Source organism: Scyliorhinus torazame, chromosome 17, assembly GCF_047496885.1.
Source record: "Scyliorhinus torazame isolate Kashiwa2021f chromosome 17, sScyTor2.1, whole genome shotgun sequence".
Classification (NCBI taxonomy): Eukaryota; Metazoa; Chordata; class Chondrichthyes; order Carcharhiniformes; family Scyliorhinidae; genus Scyliorhinus; species Scyliorhinus torazame.
Window position 1 is genome coordinate 119313094 of NC_092723.1, and position 27255 is coordinate 119340348.

The window sequence follows — 27255 nt, forward strand, 5'->3', positions numbered from 1 at the left end:
AGCTGGGAGGCCAGAGAATCCCACCCATACCGTTTCATTGACAGTCAAAAATTATTCAGTCTGGGAATGAAGTGTCTATTCACATTTCAACTGAGTCAGAAGGTCATTCGATGGACATTGGCAAGTGCCGACTGGTCAAAATGAGGCAGTGTCTGGGCACAGGATTTGGAGACAGGAGGTCATGTGATGAAATATACAGGAATACGTATGACCATATTTGGGTGCAGACCAGCTTTGACATCCTGAACAATGTTTACCCTTTTCTTTCCCCTCTCCAGATGTGTCCAATAATCCAGCACTACACAAGGAATCTTGTGAAATACGCAGAAAAGAAAGCAAAGCTGAATGAATCTGCTGACATGAAGGAGTGAGTAATTTGTCTAATTTCCGATCTGTGAACACCTCCATCCCGTCCTAGTCCATTAAATCATTTTCACTTTGCTCCAAGGTCCTTCTGTTTCTCACTGGCCGTGGACTGAAATCAATGCAATGTTTGTTTACTTTTCCATTTAACTTGCTGATCATCCTGTATTAACCAGTTATACCTGTTTATCAGCTGGTTGTGATGGGACATTCTAACTTCTTACTGCAACTCATGAACTGACAGCTTCCATACTGGACTACCAAATTTATATTTGTATTCTACCCTCATGAGGAATTTAAATGCTTCCTTATTTCCCCCTGTCCTTGGGTAACCAAATTGTTCTCTAGATTTTTCCAATGTCAACTAAATTGTTTTCTGTGCGAATGAACTGTTGTGACAATTGCTCCGATTTAGTTTTTCCCCACCCCATGTTATCGGCTGGGGAGAGAAAGTGGGGAGAGTTTCAGAAAGGTATGTGTTGGGTCGCCTATCTGAAATAATCTTGCTGGAGACAGGGTCACACTGGTATCAGATACCCCCGTGGCAGTAATGGCCATTTGGCCCATTGAGTTTGCACAAAACCTCCGAAAGAGGACCCGACCTAGGCCCACTCTCCTTCCCTAACCCTGCAACTCCATCTAATCCTTGAGGCACTAAGGGGAAATGTAGCATAGCCAATCTACTTAAACTGCACATCTTTGGACTGTGGGAGGAAACCCACGCTGACACTGGGAAAATGTGCAAACACCGCACAGTAACCCAAGGTCAGAATTGAACCGGGTCCCTGTTCCTGTGATGCAGCAGTGCTAACCAATGTGCCACCCTGTTTCTTCCTCGGACTGATCTGTTCCCTGTAAGAACGTGGGGCGAGATTCTCCGACCGCCCCCCCCCCCCGGCCGGGTCGGAGAATCGCCGTGGGCCGTCGTGAATTCTCCGAAGGGAGAAAAGTCGGCGGGGCGTCAATCGCACCGCACACCTCGGAGAATGGCACGGGTGGGCGCAAGGCATTGGACTTTGGGGCTGCCGCTATTCTCCCGTCCGGATGGGCCGAAGTCCCGCTGACGTGATCACGGGTCACATCGGCGTAAATCAAACCACCTATTAATTGGCGTCAACCAGTGCTCATGGTTGATGCCGACCAGCGTGAGGGCCTGGGGGGTTGGCCACTGGAGAGGCGATGGCGTGGCCGCAGTCTGTATGTGTGGGGGAGAGGTGTGTGTAGGGTTGTGTGTGTGTGTGTGTGTGTGTGTGGCGGGGGGGGGGGGGGTTAGAGTGGGCTGGGCTCCGGGGGAGTGTCGGGATGGGGGTGAGTGCCGGGGACGGGAGGATGACTGCCAGGGAGGGGGACGGGGGGTCCGTGCCGGGGAGGGGGACGGGGGGGTTCCGTGCCGGGGAGGGGGACGGGGACGGGGGGGTCCGTGCCGGGGAGGAGGGGGGGTCCGTGCCAGGGAGGGGGATGGGGGGGGGTCCGTGCCGGGGAGGGGGACGGGGGGGACGGAGGGACGGGGGTCCATGCCGGGGAGGGGGACGGGGGTCCGTGCCGGGTAGGGGACGGGTGTGGTCTGTGCCGGGAGGGGGACGGGGTCCGTGCCGGGGAGGGGGGGGTGCGAGGGGAAGTGAGTTGGTCCACTTGGCCAGGTGCCTGCCTCCAACAGTCGGACCCATGCAGTCCATGCCACCTGGCTGGGGGGGAGGAGGGGGTATGGGCAATGATGACATGTCCCCCCCCCCCCCCCCCCCCGCACAGGCCGTCATGTTTTCCGGTCAGCCAGCGATGTTGGCCGCCGTGGCGGCAGCCTCTAATGTCCATGTTGCCCTGGATGAGGAGCGTGCCAGAGAGGCGGCGCAGGCTGCCACAGAGGGGCAGGCGGCAGCCGCCCAGGCTGGAGGGACACCTGACCGACAGGACGAGGAGGGGGAGGGGGACGTCGCAGCCCCACGGCAACGGAGGCACCCGAGGACGCCCTGCGTGTACCGGCCCCGGCTGTCATACCAGGACCTCACGGACCGGGAATGCAGGAGGAGACTCCGGATGAGCCGGGATACTGTGGCACACATCTGCCACCTGTTGGCACACCTGTCACCGCGTGGCAGTGGCGGGGGACACCCTCTCCCCGTGTCCGTCAAGGTTACGGTGGCCCTGAATTTTTATGCAACGGGGTCATTCCAGGCACCGAGTGGGGATCTGTCCGGCATATCGCAGACAAAACTCATCTGTGCCCTGCACCCTTGCCAACTTACTCAGTGTCTAATTGTTTGGCCTTACGGGCCCTTTGACTGCGCCTAGGTGGTTCCCCAGACGGTACAGCAGAACTGGAGGTGGACTCCTGTGATTCCTGCCCTCTGACATGGGATCCCTTTGGCGGCCGTTTCCTGGGGCGTCCTGGCCTAGATGGGCCAGGCTGCGGCCCGGGCGACTGGGATGGCGAGCTGCCAGCCTGTCCTGCCAGTTGCCCACCCAATGCACCTGAGACGGAAGGGGGGGAGCCCGAGGTGTTGAGGTGTTCTGGGACCTCCCCTACAATGGGACCCGGAACAGGCCCCTGCCTCCTCCCTCGGGGTGCCCGATGGCCCCCAGGCCTCTACATGGGTGGGGGATGCCAACGGACTGGCCATCCGACGCCCCCCCCGACATCTGGCGCTGCCAGTCCTGGAGGCCCGTGCTGGTATCGACAGGGGTCTGCAGGTATGCAGCCATGGAGCTCAGGGAGTTGGCAATCCCTGTCTGTGACTGTGCGACGCCGGCTAGCACACGGGCAATGGCGCCGATACCCTCAGCGATGGCCTGCTGAGACTGGGCCATGGCCTGCTGAGACTGGGCCATGGCCTGCAGAGACTGTGCCACGGAGTTGAGCCCCTCTGCCATCTGCCGCTGGCGCTGGCTCATGGCCTCCTGTGAGAGGGCAGCCATGTCCTGGGCCACAGACGCCGCCTGCACGGAAAGCCTCAGGCCTCGCAAACTGCTCCCCATGTCTGACACCGTCGCACCCATTGCCTCCACCGCGGATGCCACCCGTGCGATGTCGGCCTGGGTGGCACGCAAGACCGGCACCACTGCAGCTCCTGGACGCGGGTGGACTCCTCCACCTGCGACTGCAGCCGCCGCAAGCTGGCCATCACCCTCTTCGCTCGTCTCAGGTTCGATGGTTGCATCGGACCTATGGGTGGGTGTGGTAACTCCAGGAACCCGGGATCCATCTGGGCGGCAGATGTTCGCTTGCGCCGGGCTGCCCTCCGACCGCCCGGCCCCTCTGCTGCTCCTACCTCCACCTGCTGTACCGGGACAGCTGTGTTGTGCGCACCAGTGAGTGTACCAGACGAGGTGCCCAACCGAGGTGAGCGTCTCTGCGATGGCGGAGGGTGTTGGTGACAGCAGTGGCGTTGTGTCGTGCGCATCATCTGACTCTGAGTCCACTTTGGGGTAGCGGTTCGTCTCCACCCATCCAATCTGTGTCACTGTCCTGTATTTCAGTTTCTTGGGTAAGGGTGTCCTGGGTAGGGGTGTCCTGCGTTGTGGTTTCGTGGCTCGGCTGTGACGGGGGCCTGTGGCTGTCCCGCTTGTCGCTGGGTGGCACACGCCTGCGTCGCTGCACCCACATGAGACGGGGGCGCCGTCACCCTGTTGCTCCATGTCTCTCCGTCTCCCGTGGTCTCCGAGGGGCATCGTGCGGGCGTCGCATGCCAGAGGGTTCGGGTCTCTCCGTCTCCAGTGGTCTCCAAGGGGCATCGTGCGGGCGTCGCATGCCAGAGGGTCTGGGTCTCTCCGTCTCCCGTGGTCTCCGAGGGGCATCGTGCGGGCGGTCTGCATCTGCGGGATGGGTGCCTCGACGTTTGCTCCTGCGATACACAATGAAGCATGCATGGTTAGACACGCAGGCAGTGATCAGGTGATATGGGGGATGGGGGAGGGGGGATATGGGGGAGGGGGGATATGGGGATGGGCTGTCGGTGGCTCACTTGCTGGTGGGCCCCCACCTCTGCATCAGCAACCGTCCGGTCCTCTGGTCCGCCAGCCAGTTCCAGGGCCCTTCCCTCATGTTCGGTCAGTGGCCTCTCATCAGCTGGGCCTCCTCCAGTCCTCACATGCTCCCTGGTGTTGTGTGCATGCTTCTCCTGTGGGGGGTGGTGGCAGGGGTAAAAGGCAACAGTGTTAGACAGAATGCACGCCATCGGTTGCGCGTGTATTGCAGAGGTTAAGGTTAGGGCTGGATTCACTTGGGGAAATGGGGGAAGGCGGGGAGGGGGGATATGGGGGAGGGGGGATATGGGGGAGGGGGGATATGGGGGAGGGGGGATATGGGATGGGGGGATATGGGGAGGGGGGATATTGGGAGGGGGGATATGGGGGAGGGGGGATATGGGGGAGGGGGTATATGGGGATGCGGGATATGGGGAGGGGAGGGGGATATGGGGAGGGGGGATATGGGGGAGGGGGGATATGGGGAGGGGGATATGGTGGATATGGGGAGGGGGATATGGGGGAGGGGGGATATGGGGGAGGGGGAATATGGGGGATATGGGGAGGGGGGATATGGGGGATGTGGGATATGGGTGAGGGGGGATATGGATATCGGGCGGGGTGGGTGGGTGCTCACCCTGGCTGCCCTGACGAGGTCGTTCACCTTCTTGTGGCACTGGGTGCCTGTCCGTGGTGTCAGGGCCACAGCGCTGACGGCCTCTGCCACCTCCCTCCACAGACGCCGGCTGTGGCGTGGGGCGACTCTGCGGCCGTGTCCGGGATACAGGGCCTCCCTCCTCTGCTCCACTGCGTCCAGGAGCACCTCAATGTCGCGGGACTGGAACCTCGGGCTGAGCGGTAGGCGGCCATCCGGTCGGGTCTTCTGGTCGGGTGGGGGGAGCAGCGCGTCTTTTGAGCCGTCACGCCGTGCGGCGTGCATGACGCCGCACGGCATGAACCACGTGAGCCAGCGCGGATAGCGTCACGTCGCTACTAGCCCATTCCGGGCCGGAGACTTAGCGACGTTTGGGGCGGCGTGATGCAGGTGGGATTTGCGCCGTTTTTGGCGCCTGTCGGCGGACATCGAGCCGATAACGGAGAATTTTGCCCACTATTCGTGACGCCCTGTGCTGCCCTTGCTCATGTATTTGCTTTGTTTGGCTCCTTATTCCGCACTGTGACCAATCACTGTTTGTCGATGTACCATTTGTCAATGTTCTCTGTTCTCGCCCACTATGTACGTACTACATGCTGGCCTCAAACTGCTGGGACCCATGTAGCACATCCAGCCTTCAGTAGCGTGGGTCATGTTGGACTGCAAGTTGAAATGGTTCAAATGAGGAGGTAGCTTGAAGTTGCAATGCTCCCTGCCTCATTGGTGATGGGCTCAAGCAGATAGGGAATCACTGCCCTTGCGAAAGAAACAGGCGTAAACAAAAGCTTTAGCCCACAGTGTCACTGGCGAAGGTGAAAAAATAATGGGCTGGATTCTCCGATTCTCAGCCAATGTCCTGACGCCGGCGTGGGAACGGTGGCGTTTTACAACCGAAAACTTTGCTCAAAACGGCCACCAAACCTGCATTTGGCTGGGGCTAGCAGGACGGCAGCATAGAGCACCCGGCTCCAGCTGCCGATACGGCCTGGAGAATTGCCGGGTCCGTAGCCACGCATGCACATGGCGGCAGCCTGCAACATGGCAACGGCCTCGCGCAGATCCAGCCTGCAAAATACTGCCCTCCCCCCTTCGGCCGGCTCGTGAGCCCCGGACCATCCCCCAATAGTACCCCCAGCCCTTCCCAAAGTCCCCCTTTCCGCGGATCAGCTCTGCCCGACTGTGGCGGTGCTGGACTGAGTCCGCAGCCGCCACGCCGAGTTCCCGACAGGTAATAACATGAAAGACCCACGCCGTTGGAAACTCGGCCGGTCGAGGCGGAGCACTGGGGGTGGGCCTCAGGCAACGTCCTGAGGTCGTCGATGCGGCATGCGGTGTACTCCTAGAGACACCGCTTTGGAGGGGGCGGCACATCGCGAAAGCGTCGCCGCCCCCGATTTCGTCGGAACCAGGATTCCCCGGCCGATCGGCGAACGCGATTTTGGCGTCGGCAACCAGAGAATCCCGCCCAATGATTTTACATGGATGATACCTGGAACTGAGATTTTCTATTCAGCTGAAAAAGGTTGGGACTCTTATACTCTAGAATAAAGAAAAGGCTGAGTGGTAACCTAACCGGTCTTGTACAATATGAATTGACTTAGTAGGGTAACTAAAGGAGATGGTGTTTTCACTTGCAGGGGAGAACGAGAATAAAGGCAGCATAGTCACCAATAACTCCAATGGGAAACTTGAGAGATTATCAGTGTAAATAAACAGGGAATTTGTTCCTACAAAGAGTATCAGAGGCAACTGGGAAAAAGTATATTTAAGGGAAAGCTAGATAAAAACATGAAGGAGAAAGGATTGAAGAATATCTTGATGGGTTAGATGACGTTGATGGGACAGGGTTCATGTGGAGCAATAATGTTGGTGTAAACCAGTTCAGCTGAATGACCGGTTTCTGAGCTCCACCTTCTATGGAATGATTTACTCTGCCTCAGTACAAAAAAAGTATTTCTTCCTTTCAACTGTAAGCAGTTGTAACAAATATATTTATCTTCTGCCAGTATCTTTGGAGCATATGCCATGGATGTGATCACCAGCGCCACATTAAGTGTAGATGTCGACTCCATCAACAACCCCAATGACCCACTCATCACAAACACCAAGGAAGTCGTAAAATTCAACATCTTTGATCCACCATTGATCCTTTCTTGTAAGTAATTAAAAATATTTGTTTTGTTTTAGTTGAGGTTGAGGCGACATGCTGTTCTTTGCTCCATTCACTCAGGGAAGGGGACCCCTTCTTTCCGCACAGTCTTACAAATAAATGAATGCATTGGGGTGTTGGCCCAATATTCTAGCTACTGTTGGAGTCTTGTCTGGGATGGTAATTGAACCCATCATTCTATAATCTCACAAACTGCCAAGAGGCTATTCTCCTACACTTTGCTCAAGCTGTACCTCGGGAGTGTTTTGGGCCTATAGAAGTTCAGAATCCTTACAAGGGCGAGGGCGAGCCGGCTCTTTGAGGGGGTAGAAGAAGTATGTGAACGTCGCAGAGGGGGTCCCGCAAACCACATTCATATGTTTTGGTCCTGTCCCAAGCATATGGGTAATCTCTAAAGTGGTGCACGTGAAACTGGACGCGGGCCCTCGGGAGGCCATATTCGGGGTGTGGGACCAGCTGGGGTTGGAAACAGGCACGGAGGCAGATGTTGTAGCCTTTGTCTCATTGATCGCCCAAAGGCGGATCCTGTTAGGGTGGCGATCAACCTCTCCACCCTGTGCCCTGGCGCGGCGGGGGGACCTGCTGGAATACTTGACCCATTGAAAAGGTCAAATTTGAACTGGGGGGAAGGATGGAGGGGTTCTACAATTCATGGCCGTTATTCATTATGCACTTTTAAGAATTGAATTACATCGAACATGGGGGGGGGGCGGCGGCTGTGAGGGTTGGGGTGAGGGGGACTGTATGTGTTAATGGTGACTATGGGTGATTGCTGATTCCTTTTTGTCATTTGATTATATTAACATGCGGGCTAATGCCTGGGGTTTGGTGGGAGGATGGGATTGTTGCTATTGACATGGAGAGTAACATTACATTCGTTACTGATTATTGTTTATTGTTGGGTGTAAATTTGGGAGAAAATGTGAAAAAGGAGAATAAAAATATTCTTTAAAAAGTCAGAAGATGGGCTCAAGGCCCACTCCAGAGACCTGAGCACATGATTCAGGCTTATAATCCAGTGTAGACTCTGAGAGCAGCGTAGGTTATCTGCACGATCGAGATACCATCTTTTGGATGAAATATAAAATGTCTTCCCCGTCAGGTGGGTGTAAAAGGTCCCATGTGACTTAACTTGAAGAACAGAGGACTTCGCCGAGTTTCTTGCCAATACTTATACCTCAAACAGCATCACTTGATGCTGATCATTGTTTTTTTGTGGGACCTTGCTGGTTTCTGTTGGCGCATTTAAAGGCCGCATTGAACCTGGCGCAGATCGCAGGAGAGGCTTCCTGGGATCTAACCGGCACCTCTGTGAGACGTCACGCAGGCGCAGATTAGTCTTGGTCCACACAAACATGAACCTAATGGGTCTCACAGGCCTTTTGAGACCCTTGGGTGGTCAGGGATAGGGCAGGGTGGCACCCTGGCTCTCTCTCTGGCACCTGGGCACCTTGGCACTGCTAGGCTGGCACCTTGGCACTGCCACCCTTGCATTGCCAAGGTGCTTGGTGGCACTGCCAGGGGCACTGACAAAATGTCTGGGTAGCAGTGCCATAGTGCCCAGGTGGCACTGCCAAGGGCTGGTGCCTCACGGCGGCGATTCCCATGAAAAGGTGGGGGTGAGGGGGTTATGAAGGATGGGGGCTGAAGATCGGGTATGAAGGGGCCTCATAAAAATGGGGTGGGGGGTGAAGGAGGTCCTGGAAGGGTGGGATCAGTGACACCATAGCGGGGTGAGCTCACTTGGAGGTGTGGGGTAATGCCCATGTGTGTGGGAGTTGACGTTGCCCAATGCTGGGGGTATGGGGTACCCCCAAGCTCACTTATAGATCTGGGCACCCTTTCAAAGATTGCCAGCCTGATCCCTGAGAAGCCAGGCTGGCCGGCGGGTTTAGCTCCCCAGTGATGGTGGGCTGGATTTTTTGGCTGCGCCTGCCGCAAGCTCATCATGGATAGGATGGGGACCATGTAAAGGTCTGTTGACCTCGGGTGGGAATTTCCGGTCATAGGGCAGGTGCAGCCAAAAAATCCCGCCCGAAGTGGGCTAGCCTTGAAAGAAACTCCCAAGCTCCAAAAGGATGACTCAATGTGGTTAAATAACAGCGGGGGTTTCACCAACAAAGCTAGGGGGAAACACCCAGCGCAATCCGCCCGACATGTCACTTGGGGCGCGTTTCTCCGGAAAAAGTTCTAAGTGTGGTAGCGAGCGGTAATTGCCGCAAGCTGCTCGTACCAGTGAAGCCGGCAATACAATTCAACATTAATTCGCCCACTTAACGAGGCTTCTAGCCACAAATGAAGACTCGCCAGCTGATGCGCCTGGACTGTGTTCGCCAGTCCCCCGCTAATTGGCCAGCATGGTAGCACAGTGGATAGCATTGTTGCTTCACAGCATCAGGGACCTGGGTTCGAGTCCCGGCTTGGGTCACTGCCTGTCTGGAGTCTGTGTCTGCGTGGATTTCCTCCAGGACTCCAGTTTCCTCCCACATGTCCTGAAACACATGCTTGTTAGGCGAATTGGAAATTCTGAATTCTCCCTCAGTGTACCCGAACAGGCGCCGGAATGTGGCGACGAGGGGCTTTTCACAGGAACTTCATTGTAGTGTTAATGTAAGCCTACTTGTGACAATAAAGATTATTATTATTATTACAAGGTCGAGCAGCACCTGCTCAGCCAGCTCGCAACAATGGCGCCGAGGAGTCCAGCCACAAGACCCGTGGACTCAGATCTGGGGAGGTTCCTAGACACAGTGGAGTTCAGGAGGAATGTCCTGTTCCCCCAAGGGTCCAGGAGAGTCAGCCATAGGGCAGGCAGTGCTGCCTGGGATGAGGTGGCAGCAGCTATGAGTTTGGGAAGTGTGACCAGGATGGGCCTTCAGTGCCGGAAAAGGTCAATGGCCTACACTGGGCAGCACGAGCGAGTAGACACCAACCCTCCCCAAGGGAACCGCCCCCACCCTCTCCCAACATCCCATGCGACCCCCAACCCTCCCTCCACCCACCTTACCCTTCAACATCACCGAGGGCAACAACACAATGGTGCAAACTATGGGGAACCGCCGGCTGGCAGAGCCAGATGATGCAGGGGCAGCTGGGGCTCAAACCAGCTGCCCTTCATTCCAAGCTGAACCCCAGGGCCCTATGGGCACCAAGCGAGAGGAGGAAACGTTGGGTGCCAACCAGGACCGGTCCCATGGAATGATGATGGTGACCACCAGCTCCCCCAAGTTCCACCCCTCTGATGAGGCTGCGTCTCAAAGTCAGCACATGGGACAGGGTGGCATGTGCCATCAACAAGTGTGCTGGGGCTCTCTGGCCCCAGAGGACGCCCGCCAGGGGCATCAAAGGCCACGGGACGAGGTAGGCAGCTGGCTGCCTCTACCTCTGATGTGCATCCTGGGGAAACACCTAATCGTAGTGGTAGAGCTAGTAGGGCCAAGCATGTTGAGGATCACTGAGGGCACCGGGGGTGGGGTGGGAGGCACCATTGGGAGAGTGGGGAATTGTAAAACACATTAAACACCCTTGTGCACAATCATTATGATGCCTCTATCAATTTCGTCCGCAATGCGGGTGCCCTCCGATCCCTTGGCTCATCCCTCCAGATATCTCCCGCTACCCGAAGGTAAGAAGGTAAGTAAGTGATTTTTACTGATTTTTACTTTTATACCTTTTTTCAAATTGTGTGTGTCGGGGGGAAACTGAAGTGACATCACAGAAAAGCTGTGGCCAGAGTGGCTAGTATTTGGTAACTAATTAAACATAATAACTTAATTATAATTTAGAGGGATATCTAAGCCAGAGATCGGAGCGTACTATAGTTCGCTATCGCATTTCTATTAGAAATCTAGTGCTAGGAAACAGATAGTTGACAGTAACTTTGAAATTAAAAAAAAAATATTTAAAAAAAAAGACAAATTTTAATTTTAATTTTAATTAATTGACGCAATGTCAGTTAGAGGGGTGCTGTGCTCTGACTGTGAGATGTGGCAGGTCGGGGAGGCTTCCAGCGTCCCGGATGGCTTCATCTGCAGAAAGTGCACCCAACTGGAGCTCCTCACAGACCGCATGGTTCGGTTGGAGCAGCAATTGGATGCACTTAGGAGCATGCAGGTGGCGGAAAGCGTCATAGATCGCAGTTATGTAAATGTGGTCACACCCAAGGTGCAGGCAGAGAAATGGGTGACCACCAGAAAGGGCAGGCAGTCAGTGCAGGAATCCCCTGTGGTTGTCCCCCTCTCGAACAGATATACCCCTTTGGATACTGTCGGGGGGGATAGCCTATCAGGGGAAAACAGCAGCAGCCAGAGCAGTGGCACCACGGCTGATTCTGATGTTCAGAAGGGAGGGTCAAAGCGCAGAAGAGTAATAGTAATAGGGGACTCTATAGTCAGGGGCACAGATAGGCGCTTCTGTGGACGTGAAAGAGACTCCAGGATGGTATGTTGCCTCCCTGGTGCCAGGGTCCAGGATGTCCCTGAACGGGTAGAGGGCATCCTGAAGGGGGAGGGCAAACAGGCAGAGGTCGTTGTACATATTGGTACTAACGACATAGGCAGGAAGGGGCATGAGGTCCTGCAGCAGGAGTTCAGGGAGCTAGGCAGAAAGTTAAAAGACAGGACCTCGAGGGTTGTAATCTCGGGATTACTCCCTGTGCCACGTGCCAGTGAGGCTAGAAATAGGAAGATAGAGAAGCTAAACACGTGGCTAAACAGCTGGTGTAGGAGGGAGGGTTTCCATTATCTGGACCACTGGGAGCTCTTCCGGGGCAGGTGTGGCCTGTATAAGAAGGACGGGTTGCATCTAAACTGGAGAGGCATAAATATCCTGGCCGCGAGGTTTGCTAGTGTCACACGGGAGGGTTTAAACTAGTATGGCAGGGGGGTGGGCACGGGAGCAATAGGTCAGAAGGTGAGAGCATTGAGGGAGAACTAGGGAATAGGGACAGTGTGGCTCTGAGGCAGAGCAGACAGGGAGAAGTTGCTGAACACAGCGTGTCTGGTGGCCTCAAGTGCATACGTTTTAATGCAAGGAGCATTACGGGTAAGGCAGATGAACTTAGAGCTTGGATTAGTACTTGGAACTATGATGTTGTTGCCATTACAGAGACCTGGTTGAGGGAAGGGCAGGATTGGCAGCTAAACGTTCCAGGATTTAGATGTTTCAGGCGGGATAGAGGTGGATGTAAAAGGGGAGGCGGAGTTGCGCTACTTGTTCGGGAGAATATCACAGCTGTACTGCGAGAGGACACCTCAGAGGGCAGTGAGTCTATATGGGTAGAGATCAGGAATAAGAAGGGTGCAGTCACAATGTTGGGGGTATACTACAGGCCTCCCAACAGCCAGCGGGAGATAGAGGAGCAGATAGGTAGACAGATTTTGGAAAAGAGTAAAAACAACAGGGTTGTGGTGATGGGAGACTTCAACTTCCCCAATATTGACTGGGACTCACTTAGTGCCAGGGGCTTAGACGGGGCGGAGTTTGTAAGGAGCATCCAGGAGGGCTTCTTAAAACAATATGTAGACAGTCCAACTAGGGAAGGGGCGGTACTGGACCTGGTATTGGGGAATGAGCCCGGCCAGGTGGTAGATGTTTCAGTAGGGGAGCATTTCGGTAACAGTGACCACAATTCAGTAAGTTTTAAAGTACTGGTGGACAAGGATAAGAGTGGTCCGAGGATGAATGTGCTAAATTGGGGGAAGGCTAATTATAACAATATTAGGCGGGAACTGAAGAACATAGATTGGGGGCGGATGTTTGAGGGCAAATCAACATCTGACATGTGGGAGGCTTTCAAGTGGCAGTTGAAAGGAATACAGGACCGGCATGTTCCTGTGAGGAAGAAAGATAAATACGGCAATTTTCGGGAACCTTGGATGACGAGTGATATTGTAGGCCTCGTCAAAAAGAAAAAGGAGGCATTTGTCAGGGCTAAAAGGCTGGGAACAGACGAAGCCTGCGTGGAATAGAAGGAAAGTAGGAAGGAACTTAAGCAAGGAGTCAGGAGGGCTAGAAGGGGTCACGAAAAGTCATTGGCAAATAGGGTTAAGGAAAATCCCAAGGCTTTTTACACGTACATAAAAAGCAAGAGGGTAGCCAGGGAAAGGGTTGGCCCACTGAAGGATAGGCAAGGGAATCTATGTGTGGAGCCAGAGGAAATGGGCGAGGTACTAAATGAATACTTTGCATCAGTATTCACCAAAGAGAAGGAATTGGTAGATGTTGAGTCTGGAGAAGGGGGTGTAGATAGCCTGGGTCACATTGTGATCCAAAAAGACGAGGTGTTGGGTGTCTTAAAAAATATTAAGGTAGATAAGTCCCCAGGGCCTGATGGGATCTACCCCAGAATACTGAAGGAGGCTGGAGAGGAAATTGCTGAGGCCTTGACAGAAATCTTTGGATCCTCGCTGTCTTCAGGGGATGTCCCGGAGGACTGGAGAATAGCCAATGTTGTTCCTCTGTTTAAGAAGGGTAGCAAGGATAATCCCGGGAACTACAGGCCAGTGAGCCTTACTTCAGTGGTAGGGAAATTACTGGAGAGAATTCTTCGAGACAGGATCTACTCCCATTTGGAAGCAAATGGACGTATTAGTGAGGCAGCACGGTTTTGTGAAGGGGAGGTCGTGTCTCACTAACTTGATAGAGTTTTTCGAGGAGGTCACTAAGATGATTGATGCAGGTAGGGCAGTGGATGTTGTCTATATGGACTTCAGTAAGGCCTTTGACAAGGTCACTCATGGTAGACTAGTACAAAAGGTGAAGTCACACGGGATCAGGGGTGAGCTGGCAAGGTGGATACAGAACTGGCTAGGCCATAGAAGGCAGAGAGTAGCAATGGAGGGATGCTTTTCTAATTGGAGGACGGTGACCAGTGGTGTTCCACAGGGATCAGTGCTGGGACCTTTGCTCTTTGTAGTATATATAAATGATTTGGAGGAAAATGTAACTGGTCTGATTCGTAAGTTTGCAGACGACACAAAGGTTGGTGGAATTGCGGATAGCGATGAGGACTGTCGGAGGATACAGCAGGATTTAGATTGTCTGGAGACTTGGGCGGAGAGATGGCAAATGGAGTTTAATCCGGACAAATGTGAGGTAATGCATTTTGGAAGGTCTAATGCAGGTAGGGAATATACAGTGAATGGTAGAACCCTCAAGAGTATTGAAAGTCAAAGAGATCTAGGAGTACAGGTCCACAGGTCATTGAAAGGGGCAACACAGGTGGAGAAGGTAGTCAAGAAGGCATACGGCATGCTTGCCTTCATTGGCCGGGGCATTGAGTATAAGAATTGGCAAGTCATGTTGCAGCTGTATAGAACCTTAGTTAGGCCACACTTGGAGTATAGTGTTCAATTCTGGTCGCCACACTACCAGAAGGATGTGGAGGCTTTAGAGAGGGTGCAGAAGAGATTTACCAGAATGTTGCCTGGTATGGAGGGCATTAGCTATGAGGAGCGGTTGAATAAACTCGGTTTGTTCTCACTGGAACGAAGGAGCTTGAGGGGAGACCTGATAGAGGTATAGAAAATTATGAGGGGCATAGACAGAGTGGATAGTAAGAGGCTTTTCCCCAGGGTAGAGGGGTCAATTACTAGGGGGCATAGGTTTAAGGTGAGAGGGGCAAGGTTTAGAGTAGATGTACGAGGCAAATTTTTTACGCAGAGGGTAGTGGGTGCCTGGAACTCGCTACCGGAGGAGGTAGTGGAAGCAGGGACGATAGGGACATTTAAGGGGCATCTTGACAAATATATGAATAGGATGGGAATAGAAGGATACGGACCCAGGAAGTGTAGAAGATTGTAGTTTAGTCGGGCAGCATGGTCGGCACGGGCTTGGAGGGCCGAAGGGCCTGTTCCTGTGCTGTACATTTCTTTGTTCTTTGTTTGTTGTACCCGTGGCATCCACCCACCCTCTGGCCGTGGACATGTTCCCAAAGCTGTGATCCATCCCCTGGGTGTTCGGATGTTGGTTGTTGGGTGTGAGGTGTTGCCTCCTGCAGTGTCAGGCACAGTGACCAGACATCAAGGTGTGATTGGGATGCTAGACAATGACACCCAACTGCTACATGGCCCGCCCATCCACGGAAATCCACTTGGGAGATGTGAAATGCTCACTTAACCACGATTGCCAGATCCCTATCAGCAATAGTCTTCAGGCACACGGCCAGAGGTGGGGTTATGGGTGGTCGTTGGGGCAGACGGACAGGGATAAGGGTTAGCCCTGGAACGGGTAAACGATCCAGGGGTTGGCATGGTGGTGTCACGAGTGGATGCCTCCGGTGCCTCCTCCCCCATCCTCCCATGGCGGCCCACCCCCAGCCGAGGGTCCCCACCCCTCACCGCGCACTAGGGTGGCAGGCCCAGCACACCCAGCTCTTTCCCTGTGAGCAAAGGTAGTACTCACCTCCTCGGCTTCCCACAGAAGTCCTCCTGCCAGGTTCATGTTTTTCAAAAGGGAAACATTGGAGGAAAACCTCCCCTTGCTGGGGAGGCCATTGGATATGGGGTGGCTCTCGATAACTGTGGAAATTGAGCTTATGTTGCGATAATTGGTTTCTCGCCACGTTAAGGCGAGATCCCGATTTTGCCTTCGGGAGGGGGCCGGTTGCATCGCAAACTCTTTAGCCCCTGGCGCGGTTCTTGTTTTTGGCCTCTCCCGCTATTCACCGGCTTTGTTTCGCTTGAGTGAGAACATTACGAGGTCGGACGACTGCGCCCCTAGAAACTTCTCCGTTAAACCGTGCTCACTTGTTCCTGACATTACAACAGTGATTACATTTCAAAAATATCTGTCAAGCAGATTGGGATATCCCAAGGTATGAAAGTTGATGTTACAAATATTTCTCTCTGTTTATCTCCCACTCTTTGTCTCTCTCTCTCTTCTTCTCCATCAATCTCATTCTCCTTTCTAAACCTATACATGCAGAGATACGACAATAGGTAATTTGTGTGATTTTTCTTCTTTTATTCCAGATCTTGGGGCGAAATTCTCCGATCGGCGCAAAAAACGGCGCAAATCCGACTTGCGTCACGTCGGAAAAATGGGTCGATAGTCTCCGGCCCGAAATGGGCTAGCAGCGACGTAACGGGATCCACGCTTGCGCAGTGGTTCACGCCGTGCAGCACCATACGCGCTGCACAGCGTGACGGCTCATAAGGCCGCGCTGCTCCCCCCCACCCGACCGCAACACCCGACTGGATGGCTGGCCGCCGCTCAGCCCCGAGGTTCGAGTCACGCGATGTGGAGGCGCTCCTGGACGCGGTGGAGCAGAGGAGGGACGCCCTGTATCCCGGGCACGGCCGCAGAGTTGCCCCACGCCACAGCCGGCGTCTGTGGAGGGAAGTGGCAGAGGCCGTCACCGCTGTGGCCCTAACACCACGGACAGGCACCCAGTGCCACAAGAAGGTGAACGACCTCGACAGAGCAGGCAGGGTGAGCCTCCCCCATATCCCCCCTCCCCCATATCCCCCCTCCCCCATATCCCCCCTCCCCCATATCCCCCATATCCCCCCTCCCCATATCCCCCCTCCCCCATATCCCCCCTCCCCCATATCCCCCCTCCCCCATATCCCCCCTCCCCCAGATCCCCCCTCCTCCATATCCCCCATATCCCCTCCCCCATATCCCCCCTCCCCCATATCCCCCCCTCCCCATATCCCCCCTCCCCATATCCCCATCCCCATATCCCCCTCCCCCATATCCCCCCTCCCCATATCCCCCCTCCCCATATCCCCCCTCCCCCATATCCCCCCTCCCCCATATCCCCCCCTCCCCCATATCCCCTCCTCCCCCATATCCCCTCCTCCCCCATATCCCCTCCTCCCCCATATCCCCTCCTCCCCCATATCCCCTCCTCCCCCATATCCCCTCCTCCCCCATATCCCCCCCTCCCCCATATCCCCCGCAGGATGCCCCTCGGAGACCACAGGAGACGGAGAGACCCGCATCCTCCAGCATGCGACGGCCGCAGGATGCCCCTCGGAGACCACAGGAGACGGAGAGACCCGCACTCTCCAGCATGCGACGCCCGCAGGATGCCCCTCGGAGACCACGGGAGACGGAGAGACCCGCACCCTCCAGCATGCGACGCCCGCAGGATGCCCCTCGGAGACCACGGGAGACGGAGAGACCCGGACCCTCCAGCATGCGACGCCCGCAGGATGCCCCTCGCACACCACGGGAGACGGAGAGACCTGGAGCAACAGGGAGACGACACCCCCGTCACGTGCGGGAGCGACCACCCAGCGACGAGGGGGGCAGCCACAGGCCCCCGTCACATCCGAGCCAGGACACCACTACCCAGGACACCACTACCCAGGACACCACTACCCAGGACACCACTACCCAGGACACCCCTACCCGGGACAGCACTACCCAGGACACCCCTACCCGGGACAGCACTACCCAGGAAGACAAAATACTGGACAGTGACTCAGAGTGGATGGGTGGAGACGAACCCCCACCCCAAAGTGCCATGGACTCAGAGTGGGACGAAGAGCACGACACAACGCCACTGCTGTCACCAACACCCTCCACCATCGCAGAAACACTCACCACGGTTGGGCACTTTAGTGATGAGGCGTCTGGTACACTCACTGGTGCGCACAACACAGCCGTCCCGGTACAGCAGGTGGAGGTAGGAGCAGCAGAGGGACCGGGCGGTCGGAGGGCAGCCCAGCCCAAGCGAACATCTGCCGCCCAGATGGATCCCGGGTTCCTGCAGTTACCACACCCACACATAGATCCGATGCAACCACCGACCCGGAGACGAGCGAAGAGGGTGACGGGCGGCTTGCGGCGGCTGAGGTCGCAGGTGGAGGAGTCCACCCGCGTCCAGGAGCTGGGAGTGGTGCCGGTCATGCGTGCCACCCAGGCTGACACCGCACGGGTGGCGTCCGCGGTGGAGGCAATGGGTGCGACGGTGTCAGACATGCGGAACGGTTTGCGAGGCCTGGGGCCTTCCGTGCAGGTGGCGTCTGTGGCCCAGGAAATGGCTGCCCTCTCACAGGAGGCCATGAGCCAGTGCCAGCGCCAGATGGCAGAGGCGCTCAACGCCATAGCCCAGTCTCTGCAGGCCATGGCCCAGTCTCATCAGGCCATGGCCCAGTCTCTGCAGGCCATCGCTGAGGGCATCGGCGCCAGTGGCCATGTGCGAGCCGGCGTCGCACTGTCACAGACAGGGTTTGCCAACCCCCTGGGCTCCATGGCTGCAAACCTGCAGACCCCTGTCGATACCAGCACGGGCCTCCAGGACTGGCAGCGCCAGATGTCGGGGGGGCGTCGGATGGCCAGTCCGTTCGCATCCCCCACCCATGTAGAGGCCTGGGGGCCATCGGGCACCCCGAGGGAGGAGGAGGTGGTGTGGTCCGTCCCGGCTCCCTCTGTAGGTACACCGCGACACCTCGGACTCCCCCCCTTCCGTCCCAGGTGCATCGGGTGGGCAACGGGCAGGACAGGCTGGCAGCTCGCCATCCCAGTCGCCCGGGCCGCAGCCTGGCCCATCTAGGCCAGGACGCCCCAGGAAACGACCGCCAAAGGGATCCAGTGTCAGAGGGCAGGAATCGCAGGAGTCCACCTCCAGTTCTGCTGTACCGTCTGGGGAACCACGTAGACGTAGTCAAAGGGCCCGTACGGCCAAACAATTAGACACTGAGTAAGTTGGCACGGGTGCAGGGCACAGATGAGTTTTAGGGGCTAGGGCACGTGCATGAACTCCTTTGGTTATTAAAGTCAATGTTACACCTACCAAAGCTGCCTTTGTGCTCTGTCCAAAGTGTGCGGGGGTGTCATGTACGTTGAGCGCAAGTGTGTGTGTGAGGGGTGGTCTTACCTCAGCCCCAGGTGAGTCTGCCCCCTTCCCCCTGGGCCGCCATCAACATCCCCCGGGCAGAGGACGGGACCGTGCGCTGCAGTGTCACAGCCGCATGCAGGGATGGTCCGGGTGGATGGTGGTACTGTGGCCATGGGTCAGACATAGTCCAACGATGTAGAGCCAGGAGCTCATCGCAGGGCGGGTTGTCATCATCCTCCATGGCCTGCGATAGACACGCGTCCACCCGCAACTGTGTGAGCCCGGCCCGTTGTGCCGCAGGTGGATCGGCAATGGGGGGGGGGTGGTGTGCATGCGGGTGGGGTGGGTGGGGTTAGGGAGGGGGTTGAGGGTGCTGGGTGGGTGGATGGGTGGGGGGTGTGGGTGGTCGGCTGTTGCCATGGTGTGCTGTCTGTGGCCATACTACCCGATTCCCACGCCCATCTAGTCAGTGAAGCGGGCATCTATCAGTCTGTCCCATGCCCGCTGGGCCAGCCGGTAACGGTGGACAGCCACCCGCCATTGTCTAGCCCGTCTGCCCTGACCATTGCCCCCATCCCCCTCATCTGGGGAGGACTGGGCCTCTTCCTGCTGCTCCTCCACTCCGCCCTCCTCTACCAGCGGCACATCGCCCCTCTGCTGGGCTATGTTGTGCAGGATGCAGCACACCACAATGATGCGGCCGACCCTATCTGACCGATACTGGAGGGCGCCCCCAGAGAGGTCCGGGCACCTGAAACGCATCTTCACCACGCCAAAGCACCTCTCGATCACTCCCCTTATCGCTCCATGGGCATCATTGTAGCGGTTCTCCGCCTCATTGCGTGGCCTCCGTATCGGCGTCATCAGCCACGATCGCAATGGATAGCCCCTGTCGCCCAGCAACCAGCCCCTCAGCCGGGGATGGCGTCCCTCGTACATGCCGGGGATGGATGACCGCGACAACACGAATGAGTCGTGTACACTGCCTGGGTGACGGGCGCAGACGTGCAGGATCATCGTGCGGTGGTCGCAGACCACCTGTACGTTCATCGAATAGGTCCCCTTCCTATTGGTGAACACGGCCCTGTTATCTGCAGGTGGCCGCACGGCGACGTGCATCCCATCGATTGCGCCCTGGACCATGGGGAACCCGGCAACGGCAGAGAAGCCCACGGCCCGGGCATCTTGGCTGGCCCGGTCCACGGGGAAGCGGATGTAGCGGTGCGCCATGGCATATAGGGCATCTGTCACTGCCCGTATGCACCGGTGCACCGATGTCTGCGATATGCCGGACAGGTCCCCACTCGGTGCCTGGAATGACCCCGTTGCATAACAGTTCAGGGCCACCATAACCTTGACGGACACGGGAGGAGGGTGTCCCCCGCCAGTGCCACGCGGTGACAGTTGTGCCAGCAGGTGGCAGATGTGTGCCACGGTTTCCCGGCTCATCCGGAGTCTCCTCCTGCATTCCCGGTCCGTGAGGTCCTGGTATGACTGCCGGGGCCGGTACACACGGGGCGCCCTCGGGTGCCTCCGTTGCCGTGGGGCCGCGACGTCCTCCTCCCCCTCCTCATCCTGTCGGTCAGGTGTCCCTCCAGCCTGGGCGGCTGCCGCCTGCCCCTCTGCGGCAGCCTGCGCCGCCTCTCTGGCACGCTCCTCCTCCTCCTCATCCAGGGCAACATAGACATGAGCGGCTGCCACCACGGCGGCCAACATCGCTGGATGATCTGAAAACATGACGGCCTGGTGGGGGGGAGGGGAACGACGACATGTCATCATTGCCCATATCCCCTCCTCCCCCCAGCCAGGTGGCATGGACCGCATGGGTCCAACTGTTGGAGGCTGGCACCTGGCCAGGTGGACCAACTCACTTGCCCTCCCATCCCCCCCCTCGGCACGGACCCCCCCCCCCAACCTCCACCCCGGCACGGCACGGACCCCCCCCCCAACCTCCACCCCGGCACGGACCCCCCCCAACCTCCACCCCAGCACGGACCCCCCCCAACCTCCACCCCGGCACGGCACGGACCCCCCCCCAACCTCCACCCCAGCACGGACCACCCCCCCCAACCTCCACCCCGGCACGGCACGGACCCCCCCCCCGAACCTCCACCCCGGCACGGCATGGACCCCCCCCCAACCTCCACCCCAGCACGGACCCCCCCCCCCAACCTCCACCCCGGCACGGCACGGACCCCCCCCCCCCCAACCTCCACCCCAGCACGGACTCCCCCCAACCCCCAACCTCCACCCCGGCACGGCACGGACCCCCCCCAACCTCCACCCCAGCACGGACCCCCCCCCCAACCTCCACCCCGGCACGGCACGGACCCCCCCCCAACCTCCACCCCAGCACGGACCCCCCCCAACCTCCACCCCGGCACGGACCCCCCCCCAACCTCCACCCCAGCACGGACCCCCCCCAACCTCCACCCCGGCACGGCACGGACCCCCCCCCAACCTCCACCCCAGCACGGACTCCCCCCCCAACCTCCACCCCAGCACGGCACAGACCCCCCCCCCCAACCTCCACCCCAGCACGGACCCCCCCCCAACCTCCACCCCAGCACGGACCCCCCCCCCAACCCCCAAACTCCACCCCGGCACGGACCCCCCCCCCCCCCAACCTCCACCACCCTGGCACGGACCCCCTCCCGGCACTCCCCCGGAGCCCAGCCTACTCAAACCACCCCCCCCCCCCCCCCCCGCCGCACACACACACACACAACCCGAGACACACCTCTCCTCACGCATTCAGACTGCGGCCACGCCATTGCCTGCCGAGAGCCAACCCCCCAGGCCGTCACTCACCTCCACGCTGGCCGGCGTGAGCCTGGAGCACCGGGTCACGCCGATGAAAAGGAGGTTTGATTCACGTCGACGTGAACGGTCATCACGTCGACGGGACTTCGGCCCATCCGGAAGGGAGAATATCGGCAGGCCGAAAATCGGCTGCCTTGCGCAGACCCGTGACATTCTTCGCGGCAGCGGCGCCATTAACGCCCCGCCGACTTTTCTCCCTTCGGAGACTTCGGCAACCGGCGGGGGCGGGATTCACGGCGGCCAACGGCCATTCTCCGACCCTCTGGGGGGTCGGAGAATGACGCCCCTTGTTCCTGCTATTATTCCAACCCTGGGAAAACCTGGCTTCAGCTTCTTCCCAAAAGATACAAATGAATTTTTCATGAAAATTTTGGCGAGTTTTAAGGCAAAGAGACAAAAAGGAGTGCACACTGTGAGTGTTAAACTAACCGTGAAATGGTTTGGGTTCTTACACCTGTTTTGCCTCCCTCCCTCAACACTGACTGTTTCTAATTTATTCTCGTAACTAGAAAGGAAGTGGCTGGAAAAATATTGTTCTAACTAGAGAGACGGGTACCAGGGGAATATCCTGTTCTTTTACAGTTACTGAAGTTTAGAAGGCAGGTTTGCAGTTTGTGTGTTCAGTCTGTTTGCAAATAGCTCAACAGTCACAATCCTGGCATTGCTGCAGATGTCTCCAATCTCTCACTCGAGTTTAAATGCTGGGGACGATGGCGGCTTCCAAGCTTCTGCCGGGTCTACCGCCAGAGAGGAAACGTCTGCAGAAATTCCATCTTTGTTTTTTTTATGCTGTGCAATTTCTTTGGGATCCAGTCGTAAAAAATATTCTTGTATTTCTTGTGAATAGACCTCATGAAAGAGCAGGTAGAGTGGGTGGACAAGGGACGACTATATAGTAACTTGGGTAAGATTGAAAGCGATCTGATATTTTCTCATTGTATCATTTAGAAATATTCTTGGCATTGTATGTTTAAGTGAAAGCCACAGGCGCGATTCAGCGGCCTCATTGCTCCCGACTTGGTGTCGGGACGTGGCCATTCTCTAGACATATTTGCGACACTCGAAATGTCTTCCGAGGTTCAACGGAATCTCACAAGACATCATGGGCGAGATTCTCCGACCCCCAGCCGGGTTGGAGAATCGCCGGGAGCTGGCGTGAATCCCACCCCTTCCGGTTGCCGAAGTCTCCGGCACCGGAGATTCGGCGGGGGCCGAATGGGCCGAAGTCCCGCCGCTAAAATGCCTGTCCCGCCGGCGTAGATTAGACCACCTACCTTACCGGCGGGACAAGGCGGTGCGGGCGGGCTCCGGGGTCCTGGGGGGGGGCGCTGGGCGATCTGGCCCCGGGGGGTGCCCCCACGGTGGCCTGGCCCGCGTTCGGGGCCCACCGATCCGCGGGCGGGCCTGTGCCTTGGGGGCACTCTTTCCCTTCCGCCTCCGCCACGGTCTCCACCATGGCGGAGGCAGAAAAGACTCCCTCCACTGTGCATGCACGGGAATGCTGTCAGCGGCCGCTAACGCTCCCGCACATGCGCCACCCGGAGATTTCATTTCCGCGCCAGCTGGCGGGGCACCAAAGGCCTTTTCCGCCAGCTGGCGGGGCGGAAATTCGTCCGGCGCCGACCTAGCCTCTTAAGGTTGGGGCTCGGCCCCCAAAGATGCGGAGCATTCCGCACCTTTGGGGCAGCGCAATGCCCGTCTGATTTGCGCCGTTTTGGGCGCCAGTCGGCGGACATCGCGCCATTTCCGGGGAATTTCGCCTCATGATCTGGATCTTGTATTCATTGGGTAGGGTCTGTTGTGGGGCATGCCGATTGCGGCGGCGAATGGAGCCATCAGGCAAACGGACCAGAAACGAGCGGGGAGCCATCTGTCTAAGAACTTCAGTGGTTGCCGACCAGCCACCCTCCGGAAGATGTATGCGGACAGGATCTCCAGGCACCAGGGTAGGAAGATCAGTCGCCCGAGCATCATGAGCCGCCTTGTGTTGCTCACGCCCTTGTTGCATCCGCCGAAGTACCGGAGCATGGTCGAGGTCTGGGACGTGAATGGACGGCACAGTGGTCCTGAGTGTGCGACCCATAAGCAGTTGGGCCGGCGATAGGCCCGTCGACAGTGGGGCCGAGCAATAGGCCAGCAAGGCGAGGCAGAAGTCAGATCCTGCATCAGCAACCTTGCAGAGGAGCCTTTTTACAATGTGGACGCCCTTCTCTGCTTTGCCATTTGACTGAGGGTGCAGGGGACTGGACGTCACGTGTGCAAAGTTGTATGCACTAGCGATGGAAATCCATTCCTGACTCGCAAAGCAGGGGCCATTGTCTGACATCACGGTGAGCGGAATGCCGTGGCGAGCAAAGGTCTCCTTACAGGCCCGGATAACAGCCGATGACATGGTGTCGGGCAGGCGTGTGGCCTCAGGATAGCTGGAAAAGTAGTCGATGATGATGATGTAGTCCCTGCCGAGCGCATGGAACAGGTCCACGCCCATCTTCGACCGGGGGGACGTGACCAACTCATGGGGCTGAAGGGTCTCACGGGGTTGTGCCGGCTGGAACCGCTGGATGGTGGGGCAATTGAGCACAGTGTTGGCAATGTCCTCATTTATTCCTGGCCAGTATACAGTCTCTCGGGCCCTCCGTCAGCACTTCTCAACGCCGAGATGGCCTTTGTGCAGCTGTTCTAAGACAAGCCGGTGCATGCTGTGTGGGATCACAATGCGGTCCAGCTTCAGGAGGACACCATCCACGACTGCGAAGTCGTCCCGAATGTTATAAAACTGTGGGCATTGTCCCTTGAGCCACCCGTCCGTCATGTGGCGCATCACACGTTGCAGAAGGGGGTCAGCCGCAGTCTCACGGCGAATGTGGGCAAGGCGTTCGTCAGTGGCCGGCAGATTGGCAGAAGTGAAGGCTACATGTGCGTCGACTTGGCAAACGAACCCCTCTGGGTCGGACGGAGTGTCGACTGCCCCGGAGAGAGTGTCTGCTATGATCAGGTCCTTACCCGGGGTGTATACAAGTTGGAAGTCGTACCTCCGGAGTTTGAGCAGAATGCGCTGGAGGCGAGGGATCATGTCATTAAGGTCCTTTTGGATGATGCCAACCAGCGGGCGATGGTCGGTCTCCACAGTGAACTGGGGAAGGCCATACACATAGTCGTGGAACTTGTCAACGCCAGTCAACAGGCCTAGGCACTCCTTCTCAATTTGCGTTTAGCGCTGCTCTGTGGGGGTCATGGCACATGACGCATAGGCGACAGGGGCCCATGATGAGGTGTCATCTCGTTGCAGGAGGACCGCCCCAATGCCGGATTGGCTGGCGTCAGTCGAGATCTTTGTCTCTCTTGCAGGATCGAAGAACGCCAGTACCGGGGCGGTGGTGAGCTTGACCTTGAGCTGCTCCCATTCACGCGTGGGACGCCACTGGAATTCAGTTGTCTTCCTGACAAGGTGCCGGAGAGCTGTGGTGTGGGAAGCGAGGTTAGGGATGAATTTTCCCAGGAAGTTGACCATTGCTAGAAAGCATAGCACCGTCTTCTTGTCTGTGGGCTTCTGCATAGCCGTGATGGCTGCCACCTTGTCGGCATCCGGCCGCACCCCCAACTGGGAGATGTGGTCCCCCAAGAACTTGAGCTCGGTTTGGCCAAAAGAACATTTGGCTCTGTTGAGGCGCAGGCCCTGGTCCCGTATCCGTTGAAAGACGTGTTGGAGGTGACTGATATGCTCCTGCGGTGTGGTAGACCAAATAATGATATCGTCCACATAGACGCGCACGCCTTCGATGCCCTCCATCATCTGTTCCATGATGCGATGGAAACCTTCAGAGGCCGATATGATTCCAAATGGCATCCTATTGTAGCAGTATCTGCCAAATGGAGTGTTGAAGGTACACAGCTTCCTGCTGGACTGATCCAATTGAATCTGCCAGAAGCCCTTTGAGGCATCAAGCTTGGTGAATATTTTTGCCCGAGCCTTCTCGCACGTGATCTCCTCACATTTGGGTATAGGGTAATGTTCCCTCATTATATTGCGATTTAAGTCTTTCGGGTCAATACAGATCCGGAGCTCGCCGGAAGGCTTCTTGACGCACACCATGGAGCTGACCCATGCAGTTGGCTCCGTCACCCGGGAAACCACTCCTTGGTACTGAAGGTCCTGCAGCTGCTGCTTGAGGCGGTCCTTGAGGAGTGCTGGGACTCTGCGAGGTGCATGAATTACCGGGGTGGCATCCTGTTTGAGCAGGATTTTGTATGTGTAGGGCAGTGTACCCATGCCCTCGAAAGCATCCTGGTTGTGAGAGAGGATTGAGTTGCGCCCTGAATTCCGCATCTTGGAGAGAGAGAGTGTACTTGCTGAACAAGCTGGAGGAGTTTGCACACCTGTGCGTCTAGCAGAGAGTCCTTTGAAGAGCCCATGATCTCGAAGGGTAGGATGGCTTTACACGAGTTGTGCGTCACTTCGAGTTGGCACGACCCCGTGGCGGGGATGACGTTGCCATTATAGTCGACCAGTTGACAGATGGATGGAAGAATTGCTGGTTTGACCCTCAGGGTTTGAAATGCTGACCATGCGAGGAGATTTGCGGAAGCACCAGTGTCCAGGCGGAATGTGATCTGGGATCGGTTGACCGTCAGGGTGGCACACCACTCGTCGTCCAGATCAATGCTGTGTACCGACAGCGGCTGGTGCGTTCGACTTGGGGACAGCTTGTTCTTGTTGATGACAGCAATGCGGAAAGGCTCCCTGTCCTCAGTGTCACTGGTCTGTATGATGTCAGGATCGGACTCAGTGAAGGTGGGTTGGATTGCCCGAACATTCCTGCGAGGCTGGTTAAATTGTTGCGAGTTGGCAGGCTGAGGTGCTCGACAGCAGGCAGCATAGTGGCCAAGCCTGCCACAGCGTAGGCATTGTCGAGCTTTGGCCGGACATTGCCGCTTTAAATGGGCGGAGCCACAGTTGCCACATGTCATGACGTCAGTGCATTCGTTGCGCCACCGCGCATGCGCGGTGAGGTCTTGCGTACTGCGTGCCTGCGCATCGCGTTCCTCCATGTCAATGTCCCCTCTTTTGGCGCGTACAAGCGCGGGAGGCCTCGGAAAGTGCGCAAAATGGCCACCCTCCTCCGGGCCGCGGGCCGGGAGGTACTCGATCGTCTGGACCCGCTCCACCTCGTGGGGCCCCTACTGCGCCATTTCAGCCGCCTGGATGTGTGAGTACCGGCTGGAGGCGTTCTCATGCAGGACGCAGGTCTCGATGGCCGTCGCTAGGGTGAGTTGCTTGATTTTAAGGATCTGCTGGCGCAGGGTGTACGACATGACCCCGAAAACTATCTGGTCGCGTAGCATGGAGTCAGAGGTGGGCCCATAGCCGCAGGACTGCGCGAAGATGCGGAGATGCATTAAATAAGACTGGAAAGGCTCGTCCTTACCCTGCAGGCGCTGCTGGAACAGGTTGTTCTCCATGCTGCAGGATGGCGGATTGCTGATAAGTTGCAG

General features: G+C 57.1%; 1 protein-coding gene across 1 annotated transcript in view; it reads left to right on the top strand.

Annotated features, from left to right (window-relative positions):
• The window catches only part of LOC140393471 (cytochrome P450 3A40-like), a 91096-nt gene that overhangs the window by 50712 nt on the left and 13129 nt on the right, over positions 1–27255 (top strand). Inside the window, exons 5-7 of the mRNA XM_072479799.1 lie at positions 279–367; positions 6985–7133; positions 10754–10781. Of these exons, the coding sequence (XP_072335900.1) occupies positions 279–367; positions 6985–7133; positions 10754–10781 (266 nt within the window). The remainder of the gene's footprint in view (positions 1–278; positions 368–6984; positions 7134–10753; positions 10782–27255) is intronic.